Source organism: Echinops telfairi, unplaced genomic scaffold, assembly GCF_000313985.2.
Source record: "Echinops telfairi isolate 266 unplaced genomic scaffold, ASM31398v2 ScPeMD7_7424;HRSCAF=8462, whole genome shotgun sequence".
Lineage (NCBI taxonomy): Eukaryota > Metazoa > Chordata > Mammalia > Afrosoricida > Tenrecidae > Echinops > Echinops telfairi.
The window spans coordinates 74,567,968-74,582,055 of NW_022111324.1; the positions used below are offsets into that span (position 1 = coordinate 74,567,968).

The 14,088-nt window shown below is 41.0% G+C and overlaps 1 protein-coding gene across 1 annotated transcript in view; it reads left to right on the forward strand.

The window, feature by feature from the left end:
* Positions 1 to 14,088, forward strand: part of DNAH14 (dynein axonemal heavy chain 14) — a 387,990-nt gene that overhangs the window by 312,396 nt on the left and 61,506 nt on the right. Inside the window, exons 61-64 of the mRNA XM_030887822.2 lie at positions 5,906 to 6,037; positions 6,387 to 6,482; positions 10,553 to 10,693; positions 12,279 to 12,494. Of these exons, the coding sequence (XP_030743682.1) occupies positions 5,906 to 6,037; positions 6,387 to 6,482; positions 10,553 to 10,693; positions 12,279 to 12,494 (585 nt within the window). The remainder of the gene's footprint in view (positions 1 to 5,905; positions 6,038 to 6,386; positions 6,483 to 10,552; positions 10,694 to 12,278; positions 12,495 to 14,088) is intronic.

A 14,088-nucleotide genomic window follows, 5' to 3' on the forward strand; every position in this document is an offset into this window, starting at 1 on the left:
CCTCACCACCAATTTGGATCACTTGTTGTTCCCTTGTCCCTGGGTTTGTTAACACCACTTCCTTTCCCCCCATCTCCCCCTCTACCATGTCCCCCCAGAACTGTCAGTCCCGTTGTTTTCTCCTCCATATTGTTCATCCAGCCTATCTTACTTAAACAGACCTGTGGAGATAATAACATGCACAAAAACACGACAGAACAAAACCAAGCAACAATGTACAACAAAACAGCAACAACAACAAACCACTGGCAAAGAACAAATTAAAACACAACAAGAAAGAAAAGCTTGAAGTTAGTTCAAGGATTGTTGGCCTTTAGGAGTGTTTTCCAGTCCAGTCTGTTGGGGCACCACTCCCTGGCCCCAAAGTCTGCCTTCAGCATTCCCTGGGGACCTTGGTGCCTCATTCCCTTGCTGTTCTGCTGCACTCCCCCAGTGCTTTGCCTCGGTGTGGTGGGATCAGAATGGGTGTAATTCCCACACTGAAGACACCTAATTTTTTATAAAGGACTAAAACTCATTAAATGGGCAAGCGAGAACCTTTTTACCAAATAGTGCTGGAAAAACTGCATCTTCACCTGCAAAAGAATTAAACAGGACCAATACCTCACACCATGTACCAAATGAACTCAAGATGTAATATATAAATAGTTAAGTATTTATAAAATATAAATCACACAGTTATGAATACCATCAGTGAAAAATAGGAACAAAGTTAAGGACCCTAATACAAGTCATAAACACACTACCAAACATAATGGAAAATACCCACACTATAGGAGAAAAATAATTAGGACATACTAAAAATATGACATTTATACACATCAAAAGAGTCAGCGGGGAATCCATAGATTGGAAAAATATTCGATAATAATACATCAGATAATGGATCAGTCTCCAAAATCTCTCCTGTTAGGTGCCATTGAGCCCATTCAACCCCCTAGTGGCCCCACCCACGACGAGAGGAAGCACTGCCTGTCCTGCCCCATCCGCTCATGTGCCTGTGCCTGAGCCCAGGGTTACAAGCACAGGGTCACTCATCTCTTTGAGGCACTTCCTCTTCTTCACTGCCCCTCTACTTTACCAAGCATGATGTGCTCCAAGGACTTATCTCTCCTGACAGCTTGTCCAAAGCATGTAAGATGAAGTCTTACCCTCCGTGCCTTTAAGGAGCACTCTGGGTATACCTCTTCCAAGACAGATTGGTTTGTCCAGTTAACAGTCCGTGGGACTTTCAATATTCGTCTCCAGCACCACAATTCAAATGCATCACTTCTTCTTCAGTCTTCCTCATTCAATGTCCAACTTTCACATACCTGTGAGACGACTGAAAATACCACGGCTTGGGTCAGGCACACCTTAGTCCTCAAAGCAACAGCCTTGGTTTTCAATACTCTAACGATGTCTTGGGCAGCAGATTTATCTAAGGCAACTCATCTTTTGATCTCTTGACTGCTGCTTCCATGAGCATGGATTATGGATCCAAGCAAGACAAAATCCTTGCCAACTTCAAACTTTGCTCCATTTATCATGACGTTACCTATTGATCCAGTGGTGAGGATTCTGGTCTTCTTGGTGTAGAGTTGGAATCCACACTGAAGGCTGCAAGCCTTGATCTTCACAAGCAAGTCTTTCAAGTCCTCCTCTCTTTCAGCAAGCAAGTTGTGTCATCTGCAGATCACATATTGTCAATACGCCTTCCTCCAATCTTGATGTCGCACTCTTCATATAAGCCGGCTTCTCTGCTGATTTGCCCAGCGTACAGATTGAATAAGGATGGTGAGTGAGGATACAACCCTGACACACACCTTTCCTGATTTTAAATCATGAAAGATTCCTTTGTTCTGTTTGCACAACTGCCTCTTGATCCATGTACAGGTTCTGCTTGAGTATAACGAAGTGTTCTGGAATTCCCATTCTTCTCAAGGCTATCCATAGTTTGTTATGATCCACATAGTTGAATGACTTGGCATAGTCAGTAAAACACAAGTAAACATCTTTCTGGTACTCTCTGCTGTAAGCCAAGATCCATCCGACAGCAGCAATGACATCCCTTTGTCCACATCCTCTTCTGAATCCAACCTGAATCCTGTCAATGTACTGCTGCAACCATTTGTGGGTGATCTTCAGCAACATTTTACTCATGTGATATCAATGATAATTATTCTATAGTGTGAGTCATCTGTCTTTCAAAAGAATATAAATGTGGATCTCTTCCAATCAGTTGGCCAAGTAGCTGTCTTCCAAATTTCCTGGCACAGACAAGTGAGTGCTTCCACTGCTTCCTCAGGCTGTTGAAACACTGCACTGGCAATCCGTCAACTCCTGAAACCTTTGTCTTCACCGAATGCTTTCAATGCAGCTCGAAGGTCTTCCATGAGCATCATTGGTTCTTGCTCGTATGCGTCCTCTGAGATACTACGTTGCTGCTTAATTCTTTTTGGGACAGTGGCGCTATGTGTTCTTTCCATCTTCTTTTAAGACCTCCTGCATAATTTAATGCTTTTCCCATAGAAGCTTTCAATATTGCACCTTGAGGCTTGAATTTTTTCTTGAGTTCTTCAGTTTAAGATCTGTTGAGCATTCTTACTTTTTGGTTTTCTAACTCTAGCTCTTTGTACATCCCACTACAGTATTTGGCTTTGTCCTCTCGGGCTGTCCTTTGAAATTTCCTATTCAGCTCTTTGACTTCCTTCTTTCTTCTATTTTCCTTAGCTATTGAATGAGTAAGAGCACGTTTTGGAGTCTCTTCTGACATCCACTTTGATCTTCTTTTTCTGCCCTGCCTTTATTCTTGTTGTTTGTGATGTTCTTGAAATCATCACACAGATCATCAGCTCTTCTATCATTAGTGTTCAATACAACAACTCTGTTCCTGGACTTGTTTTACTCTTCTTCAGCTCGATCCTGAACTTACATATGAGCAGTTCATGGCCTGTTCCTTTGTCAGCCACTGGCCCGCTGTTAGCTTCTCCATCGTGTCTTCCTACAGAGGCATCAATTTGATTCTGTGTATTCCATCTGGAGAAATCCATGTGTGTAGACACCTTTGTATTGTTGAAAAAGGTATTTGTTATAGGCAAGTTGTTGGTCTTGCCAAATTCTATCATGCGATCTCCAGCTTCATTTCTATTGCCAAATCCATATTTTCTAACCACTGTTCCTTCCTCTGTTTCCAACATTTACATTCCAATCACCAAAAATTACCCATGCATTTTTATTGCATATTTGATCACTTTCTGACTGGGTAAAATTCTCCTATTTCTTTATCACTAACTTTTGTGGGTAGTACATAAATTTGAATGATAGTTGTGTTGATTGGATTTCCTTGAATGTGAATAGAAATAGTCTATAGATAACTACAAAATCTATAGAAAACTATAACATCTTAACAAGAAAAATACAAATAACCCAATAAGAAAATGCCCACGAACACAAATAGACAATTTACCAGAGATGGCATACAGGTTGCCAACAACCATATGAAGATATGTTTGAGATCATTAGTAATAAAACAAATATAAATTAAAACAACAATAAGATACCACCTCACACCAACACTTTCAGCAAAATTCAATAAAACAAAATCATAAATCCTCGAAAGGATATAGAGAGATCAGAATGCTTTTACATTGCTGGCGGGACTGTAGAATTGGACAGCCTCTATGGAAATCTGCATGGCACTTCCTGAAACAAATGTAAATACAAGTACCTTTGATCAGCAATCTCTCTACTGAGTATAAACCCTCAAAAACTCAAGAACACAGCATGAACAGACATATGCACACCTACCTTAGTTGCAGCAATTTCCATAATAGCAAAAATATGGAAACAACCAAAACCCCCAATTCTAAAGGAATAGACAAACAAGCTCTGGTACATTCATACTAAGGAATATTAATCATCAATTAGAAACAATGACAACCCAAAACCCATGAACAGAGCTGGAGAACATAATGCTCAACCAGCCCCGTCAATCTCACAAAGATAAACACTGAATTACACCATTGTTACAAGGCAACCAAAGAAAACAAAATGTTTTTACACCGATAGACATGACTTTGATGACTACGAGGTAGGCATGGACAGAGGCAGGAACAGAGAGAGGGGGGGACTGGTTATTGAGGAGGGAGGAAGGGCAGAGGGAGAGAGAATCACATCTATGGAAGGTTTAATGGAATGTTATTGTTAATTTTGTTTCTTAAGATGAAGTGTGTGTGTGTGTGTGTGTGTGTGTGTGTGTGTGTACAGTATGTTTCTTTTTTTAGAAAATCCCTCCGGATTTCATATCCCTCAGACCTAAATAATGATCTGAGTAGCTTTAAAAAAAGAGGAGGAAAAGTAAAATTGAAATGACCTTGGAGTCTTTAGTGACAACCAAGTTCATCTCAAACCAAACAAAGGAAGAAGCTGGAGGCCCCGGGAACAGATTCTCTGGAGAATCCAGAGAGGGCGGTCTTCCCCAGACCGTGATTGGGATTTCTGAGAATTTAGGTAGGTTCTGGGATAAAATCATTTACAACTGCAGCATTCTTTGATATTATAATGCTTATGTTATAACAGGGAAGACACACACTAAATAACTTACTATACCATTAAATTAATCAGTCACAATAATTATCAATGCTGTATGGAAGTACGGGAATATACATGAGCAACCAGCTTACATGCACATAGTGATATGTTATGTGCATGGTACTTATGAATTAATGTGACAACTGCTCACTCTCTGGGTCATCCTTAACAAATCCAACCCCCTGCTCTTTTCTTTTTTTTTTTTAAATCATTTTATTAGGGGCTCATACAACTCTTATCACAATTCATACACACATCAATTGTGTAAAGCACATTTGTACATTCATTGCCCTCATCATTCTCAAAACATTTTCTCTCCACTTAAACCCCTGGCATTAGGTCCTCATTTTTCCCCTCCCTCCCCACTCCCCCCTCCCTCATGAGCCCCCCTGCTCTTTTGAAACTAGCAATAACCGATAGCTCCTCGACAACAGCAAAATAAATAAATTAATAATGAAAATTTCTCCTCCGAAGAAATATAGGTAAACAAAAAGCATAAGCACATATTAAATTGATAACAACACCGACAATAAATTGAGAATGGAGCGCATATCATCAAAATAATTCTGCCAACGAATTCCATCCTTCCAGGCAAAGGGGGAAGTGCCGGATTAGAAAGGGAAAGGGCCTCTCCGTCTGACAAAGACTTCATTCTGATTACAGCTCCTAAAGGCAGCTGCATTGCAAATCCATTTCTGAGCTGCTGTCAGGCGACCCTGTGCACAACAGAATGAAACCCCCGCCCAGTCCTGCGCCACTTTCACAAGGTGGGGGGCCCATGAACGTGTGCCACAGCTGAGTGAGTGAGCCTCTCCGTCTCAGCCAGCCACAAGTCATCCATCCTCACCGACTCCACAGACCTTGAGCAGGAATGGGCTCTGCCACTGCTCCTCTCGGTGGCTTGTGGAGGGGAGTGGGTAGGGCCGGAATCCGAGATGATGTTCCCATCGCCTCACAGCTAAGGTGCACTGATGTCAGGCCTCTTTAGTCTCCAGTTCACCAACATGGGAGAAAGCTGACCTGGGTTTTCGTTTGGGTTTGGTTTTCTGCTTCTGTTGTATTGTTTATTCCTTTAGTAAAACTATGATCGAACCCTTATAACCATAGTGACAACCCCATGTGTTCATTAGAGACTTTTCCCTACCTTTAGAAGAAAAACCAATGTGCTGGTGCCAGGCCCATTGGGTACTCAGGTAAATATCTTGGAGCCCATGGTTGTGAAGACGGTGGCATTTCTTCCATGAAATGAAATTTCCTTCTAGCAGCGATGAGAGCAAACTTCTGATCCCTACTCGTTCTTGCTCTTGTAATGCATGGACTATGTTCTCTCTAGGCTTTCCTGAAGCTGAAAAAAATCATAAACTTGCCTGATTTCAACCCAAGCAAGATTGCTCTAGTTTCTCTAGCTTGTTGCTCCATGTGCCAGTGGGTGATAGCGTTGAACAACTACCACGAGGTGCAAAAGGTACGCTGTTCCCCCGAGAAATGCCAGGATTGAAAACGGCCCAGCGAATTCCCAGAAACGGCTTTGATTGGACCAGGCCCAAATGAACTTCTGGGAAAACAATACTCAATGAAAACCGCTGGACTCAAGCATCGTGCTAATTTATACACATGCCAGATGTTTAATGTTTTCATTTAGGACAACCAGCCAGTGTTTTATTTGTTTTTCTCTATTTTCTCCCATACAGAGGCTAGTCCATATTCCTTTTATCTCAATAGCTTAAGAACATTTAAGACCTTTCTTCCAAGCGTGTCATTTTTAATAGTGACGCTGGTTTTGTTCAAATAAATGTGATGACATTCTTTTTCAGGTGATGGGCCCTAAGCAAATCCAAGTGACTGAAGCTCAAAATGTCCTTAAAATCGCACGACAAAGTTTGGCTGAGAAACAAAGAGGTTTAATGATGGTAAGACCTATTTTTGTTTGTTAACTCTTGATGCCTTTATGAGCTGCTCTAAAACGGTTGTTAAAGAGGCCTTTGTATTCTAAGTTTTCACATTTGCTAAGCAGCCTAGCGTGCGGGATGAGCATAGTTTAGATCTTCTAATGATGCATTACGAGCCTCGGTGACGCCGTGGGTGACAAGTGGAGCTGCTAACCACAGAGCAGCTCTACCAGCCCCTCCTCCGAGAAAGCTGGGACCTGGAAATCCACCGGAGCAGCTCTGCCCCTCCTTCAGGGGCACTGTGACTCAGAATCGACATGAGGGCAGGGAGCTTTGTTTGTTTTTGTGGTTTTTAGTTTGGTAAAGACTTTAACTGGCATCAACTTAGAGCCTCCCAACCACAGGCCCTGGAGTCTTCCAAGCGCAAATGAAAGAATTCTAGGTTGGCTACATAGGGCATTTTGGTTGGCCAGTCTGAATCACATTTGAACCCCTGCAGCAGGGGTTGGAGGGCAAAAATTAATATCATGAGTAACGGGGAAGGGGCTCACTTAGAAGAATATTAAAAGTGAGGAGAAGGCAGACAAAAAACAACCTAAGGATTTCTCTGTTGTTCCAAGAAGGCCTCTCTGTTTCCATCGTTTACCAACTTACTTGATGCTCTGTTTCTGCCTGCATGTCCTCTTTCTATCCACAGAGAATGGTGTGTTCAAGGCTGTCATCTGCTTTCTGACACCTGCCTTCTGACTTCCTTTCAAACTGAACCCGACTATTCAATATTAGGAACGTACTTCTAGTCTGACACATTCTGTAGTCCTGAACAGGCAGCCCACACAACCATGCTGGAATTTGTTTTTATTACTTTCTTCCACCTATGACATCTCATTTCACAGCAGTATAGTTTCAAGCTCGGCTACATTCCCCCACTTCCTCAACCCACACTTACAGGACCCTAGCCCATCTCTAGTCAAGGAAGGATGATTAAGTTATTTAATAAGTGAGGCGATGAAATTAACATGAAAGTTTGAGGAATCAGCACATAGGTGGGAGCTACTATACTGAGTGGATGACTCACCCAGGTGACTGTGTAGAGTTGCACTGTCTAATATGGCACCCACTGGTCACACATGGTTATTGAGCACATTGTAGCTCGGTGTGACTAATTCAAATGAGATGTGCTGCAAGGGTAAAGTACTCATAGAATTTCAATGGCTTAATATGTAGGGTTTTTTTTTTTTAAGAATATGAGCTACCTCAGTAAGTTTTGATTACCTATGAAAATGATAACAGGTTTGCATATATTTTAAAATATATTCTTAAAGTTAATTGCCAGCAGTTTGAAAGCATCCTCTGCTCCACAGGAGAGAGACAGGCTGTCTACTCCCCTAAAGAGTGATTGTCTCTGAAACCCACAAGGGCAGTTCTACCCTGTTCTATAGGGTTGCTATAAGTCCAAATGGACTTGATGGCAGTGAGACCAGAAAATATAAAATTATGTATGTGGTTTGCATGACATTTTTATTGGATGGCACAGAACAAAAAGAGGTCAATATGATTTGAATATCTAACTTATTAAAGATAGATCCCAATAAGATTTTAGTACTTTTTATAATACTTATTTTATTATAGTAAATAAACATGTAATATAACATTTGCAATTTCAACATTCTTCATAGGTGCAACTCAATGATACTGTGTTCATCATATTGTGCACACATAACCCTTAACAGAAGCTTAGTGTTCCCCACAAAATGAGTGCTTCTTTCCCCATTGGTAACTTCTCATCAATTTTGGTCTGCATCGACTTGCCTATTCTAAATGTTCCATACAAGTACAATCATGTCCCATTTGTGAGTGACTTCTTCTCTCAGCATGCTGCTTTCCAGAGTCACTCATGTCGCAGCATGGATCAGGACTCCGTTCCTTTAATGGCTGAATCGTATTCCATTGTGTGTGTACCACTCATATGCGGATTCTCTTCTACTTTTAAAATTGTCTTTTGCATACTTGGGTCCAAACATAAAAAAATATTTCTGAAAAATCTAGGGAACTTGGGAGGAAAGAAATAATACCGGAATATATTGGTTGTGGTGATTACGCAATACGTTGTCAATTTGAGAGTATGAAGAATGAAGGGGTGGAGTTTAGCCTGTCAATCAGGCCTGATGACCTCATTTGGAGGCACTAAGGAGATAAATGGCTCACTGGAGGTAGGACACTCACTCACTCCCTGCAAGACATTCCTGTTGATAAGACACGCAGAGCTACACTAGAGCCCTCGAGCTGAAAGAGCCACCTGGAGACCCCGCTGAGAAGCTTCCACTGCCACTGGATCCACAATACTTTCCACCCACAGTCCTGTGATCTTCCTGCATTCAGAGTCATTGCATGTGTTGTGTGAGTCTGAAGAGGAAATTATAAATTGGTATCAAACATATGGGCTAATACCGGACTTATGGACTTGATCTGGATTGGGCTAGGAGGTTTTCTTAATATACAATTGCTCTTTGATATAAAGCTCTCTCTTACACACCTATGAGTGTCTATGAATGTGTTTCTCTAGTCAACCCAGACTAACACACCGGGTCATATGAACATCGAAAATATTACCTTGAGAAAATAGCCATTTCATTTGCTTAATTAAATCAATAGCCCTTACATGTTAATATCTTAAAATATATAAGAGCATAAGTATCAAGGAAGGGGGATTTCTTTGAAATAATTAATAGAGGGGGTGGGCAAATAGACACAAATGATTATCATATATAAAAGCACAAACAATTCAGTAATTACTGCAGATGAACAGGGAGTGAATATGAAATAATGAAAGTATGGCACTGGGCATAGTTTGTGGTAAAAAATGGTTATTTTCACCACGGTAGCATATTACGCCTATATAGAATGGAAATTTTAAAATTAAAAATAGTATTCAATAAACAGAATTTTGAACATACAAGAGTAAATGCGTACCATGTTCAAATCTCCATGTTAAATGCTGCCTTGAAAGATTTTGAACCGATCTGAAAATCTTACAAAATATAAATAACAATGAAAGGGTTACTAAGACAATAAAACTCAAATATGAAAGGTAAGCAATTTATTTATACTGTCCAGACAATTCTTATTAACAGTGCAGCTGTGTAGATTTGGCCAGGCTGAGGCTTCGTGCCAGCTAGATGTGGAACAAGATTTTAAAGGGCGCCTGGGATTTGCATTCCTTTAAGGAAAGAGGCCCATGCAGGCCCCAGGGAAGGATCAACTCCCAGAGGTAAGAAAAGTTAAGGAATGTGTCGGAAATCTCCAGCAAACTAATCTGGCTGAAGTGTAATATTATGGCAAAGAAGGAACATAGAAAATGAATTAGGAGAGAAGGTTGCGAGTAGATCAGGGATGTTTTTATTGACAGGAATAACATTTTAAATGTCTCCTTAGGCAAGTAGTTCTTTTAGAGTTCACCAAATGTTTTTAAGCAGAAGCATTACCAAGGTACATGAAAATTGAAGAACATCTTCTCATCAGTTAATTATGAAAATAACTGTTGTCTGGTGACAGCCAAGGGGTAATTTCACCATCCCTTCATTCTACCAGCCAAACTGCAAAACTTACCCCTTCCTCTAGTCTGCTCAGTGTATCTGAGGTTTAAAAGCTCACCTAATTTCTTAAATAAAGGACTTAGACAAGATACAGTTTTCTGTGTTAAAAAAGAGAATTTTGGGAATGATGAGGGCAACAAATGTATAGATGTGCTTTACACAATTGATCTATGTATTGTGATAAATTGTATGAGCCCCAATAAATTGATTAATTAAAAAAAAAAAAAAGTCAGAAAATGATGAATCTCCAATTGCTCAAGTCTACAGGAAGGCCTGTTGGGGAAGAAAGATCACACTTTTTTATAAACAAACTTTAATATTGAGGAGTGGTCTAACAACTAGAATGTACTTTTTTATTGTAAGAGATTCCATAGTCCCAGGAGGATATTTTCAGGATATAAAAATGAAGTCGTTATACACTTTTTATAAGTGACATTGTACTCTCAGGGCAAAATGGGAGTAAAAGATTGTCTCGATAACAAATTAATTGTCTTTCAGGTTGAAGAACATCTGCTCTCTTTACAAGCAACCTACAAAGATATTGTTGCCGAAAAAGGACTCTTAGCCAATCGGAGAATACTGGCCACCAAGCGCTTGCAGTGTGCATCTGTCCTACTGACTGCCCTGGAAGATGAAAAGGCACGGCTTCCCTTCGTTGGCCTGCAAAACAACAAGACAGTTTTCACAGCAAGCTCCATCATATGCCTTCCAAAGCTACCTGATTCTCCACTTTCTTATTACGATCAGATAGAATGAAATATATGTCTCCCGGTCAAGCAGTCCTAAAACAGAGATAACGGATTAAGATGAGAAGTTCTTTCTTTTTGTTCATAAGCCCTCAGCCCTTTCTTTTTCCTATAGAGCCCCTGAGCAAACCTCTCAAAGCATACGCCCTAAGTTTTCCCTTTCTACGCATAGAGTGCCCCCGGCTAAGTGTATAAAACAGTGGAAGAAAGAGACCTTTATGGGCTCTTGTCAAGCTTCCGACCCCTTTTATTTCTTCTTTTTATCGCCCCTCTGATTCCCCCCTTCTCGGCCCTTGTGAGTAGTGGGCTCCGCGCGGGGCTGAGAATCCCAAGGCTGGTAGCCGGAGACCTCCAGCTGCCTCCTGGGAGAAAGTCAGGTCTGTCCACCCCCTAAGCATTCCAGTCTCAGAGACCCGCAGGGGGCGGTTCGACCCTGCCCTACAGCATCGCTATGAATTGGTATCGACACGATGGCAGGGAGTTTTGTTTGTGTGTTTCTCTATACTTGAATCCACACGGAGCTCACTAAAATCAGGACTTAGTCACACCTTACCTTCCTCGAGGGATGTGACAACATTTTCAAGGTGATTTCTATTTGGTTTGATTAACTAAGTAGATGTCATTACAGACTCCTGAACAGCACAGGAGGCGGTGATGAAATCAGACCAGTCAAAAGGAGACCACAGCTCTCAGAAGTGGCCTGATCTCCCTGGGAGCCACCTATATGTCAAGCCACAGTGGACTGTGCCAGATTTTAAGCTTCCAGAAGAAAATCCTTACTTAAGTGTTTTAGACATTGACCATTCAAGCACATACCTGGTTGAAGCACGTTGACTTAGAGCAGGGCCTGAGGCTGGAGAACTGGGTTCAAATCCCAGCAACTCCTCTCAGGACTTTGTAATCTGGAGCAAGTTGCTTAACTTCTCTAAGCTTCGATTTCTTTGTATTGAAATGCAGTAATGCACGGATTGTTATAAGAGCTGTAAGACTCCCCAATAAAATAACCTTAAAAAATAAAATGAAGTTAATAGGATCTACTTAGCAGAGCTATTGAAGACATCAAATGAGCTTTTCCGTGTAAAATGTCTAGCAAATAAGTAAGAGCAAGTTCTGTTGGTTGCTGTTATGATGGAACACTAGTCAAAGGAGAATAAATCTTTTTTTAAACATTTTAATTATCCTTTTTTTTTTAAAAATCATCCTGCTTTTTCAGACAAAGGATTTGAAATGGTTCTCTATATTAGCACATTGACACCATTGACCAATCCAAGAACGGGAACAATGTTCCCCGCAGAAACCAAATATTTTAAAGTATTATACATTATTGATTGTTATTCAACTACAATGTGAGAACAGTACTAGGAATAACAATTAGCAGATTAAACTTGCTTGGAAGCCATTCGTCCTTTAAACATCTCATAATATATGTCTGATGTTTTATATCAAATGTCAATAACTCAATTTATCTTCTAATTTAGACTCGATGGCAGGAAACAGTCTCTCAAATTGACAAGAAGTTGAGGGGGATTTGGGGTGACATTCTTCTGTCAGCAGCGTGCATTGTCTACAGTGGCGTGTTAACAGCAGAATTTCGACAGCTGATTGTGAATAAATGGGAGACTATATGCGCTGAAAACAACATTTCTTTGTCTTCAAACTTTTCATTAATCCAAGTCATGACACAAAAAAATGAGGTAGGAACATATTTGTATTATCCAGCTGGGTGACTCCTATTGTTTACTTGGACTTTGGGTGCTTGCAAATTTTGATATTTGTATACTTTCCCAGATTATCTTGAAAAGTGAAAATATAGAGGTTTGCTCTAGACCTAAATTTTTAAAGCTATATTTTGAATGTTTCGATTGATATATCTTTCCTGTTTCTGATCCTCTGGGCAAAAGCCATTATATTATTTTTTCCAATGTAATCCAATGAATATGCCTGATTTCTGTCCCTGAAATTCTTAAAGTAAGAAAAAATGTAGTAAAATTTCTAAACTGCAGAGAGTATTCTTAGACATAGTCAAAGATATAGAGTTCTCATTTATACACTTAACAGATTTTTATTGCCTTTCCCTTGTGGGACACCTGTGCTGTTTTGGGGAGGAGTTTTAAAAAAATCAATTGAATACTTTTTTAACTCTTCAAAGAGTAATTTTAGACTTATTCTCTAAATTATCCAAAAAAATACCTCCCAGCTCAGTGCCATCGAGTTGGATGTGGCTCATCGCAAGCCAAAAGGGCATGGCGGAACTGCACCCGTGGGTTTCCAGAGCTGCCCCCGTGGGTTTCCAGAGCTGCCCCCCGTGGGTTTCCAGAGCTGCCCCCGTGGGTTTCCAGAGCTGCCGCTGCTTACAGGAGCAGGAAGTTGCATCCTTCTCCTGAGAAGCAGCTGGTGATTTGGAACTCCCGACCTTGTGGTTAGCAGGCAATGTGCAATCCATTGTGCCACCAGAGCTCCCAGATAACTCTGCTTCATTGACCATCCACCAATAAGCCTCCAAAAAAAGTGCTGGCTTCTTATTTTCATAATTCTAATAATGAGCTCTACCACTTATCTGTCATACTGTGGTGTCTTGCATGTTCCCACAATTCTGGAAACTATGACACTGGTATTTAAATTACCAGCAGGGTCACCCATCCATGGTAGATAGGTTTCAGCAGAGCTTCAGATTAGGGCCCACTAAAAAGAAGGATCTGACCATTTACTTCTAAAAACTTGGACTGCAAAATCCTGAAGCATAACGTGGAACGCTGTGAAATATCGTGATGGAAGATGAGCCCCTTGGGTTGGAAGACGCTCAGAACACGACTAGAGAAGAGCTGCCTCCTTAGGGTCCCTAATGACATCGATGTGTTAAAGCCGGATGAGCCAGGGGAGATGGAAAACAGAGGAGAGACCTGTGTGCTCCCCTCAGCTGATTTCCCTGAGGACCAAGGTCCTCTGTGTCCAGACTCTGCGATTGATGGGCAGAGAGAGCAGCAGCCAGCACCTGAGTCTCAAGGAGAGCCATCCACAGATCAAAAGCACGACGCTAAGAGAAACTGCCAAGATACCCCCACTCAGCTCCCCAGAGAAGCTTCCCAGCAGGCCTTTGGGATCATCAGATAGTCAGAAGGACATTAGACCAGCACTCGTTCCTAAATTCACAGTGAGTATAACTACTGTTGGTCATCTCTGAAAACCTGGCATTACCAGAGACGGAACAGACTTAAGGATGGAGGGAAGGAGAAAGGCCTGGAAGAATAGAATGTTAGACTCAGGAATATTTAATTCAGTTCTTATATT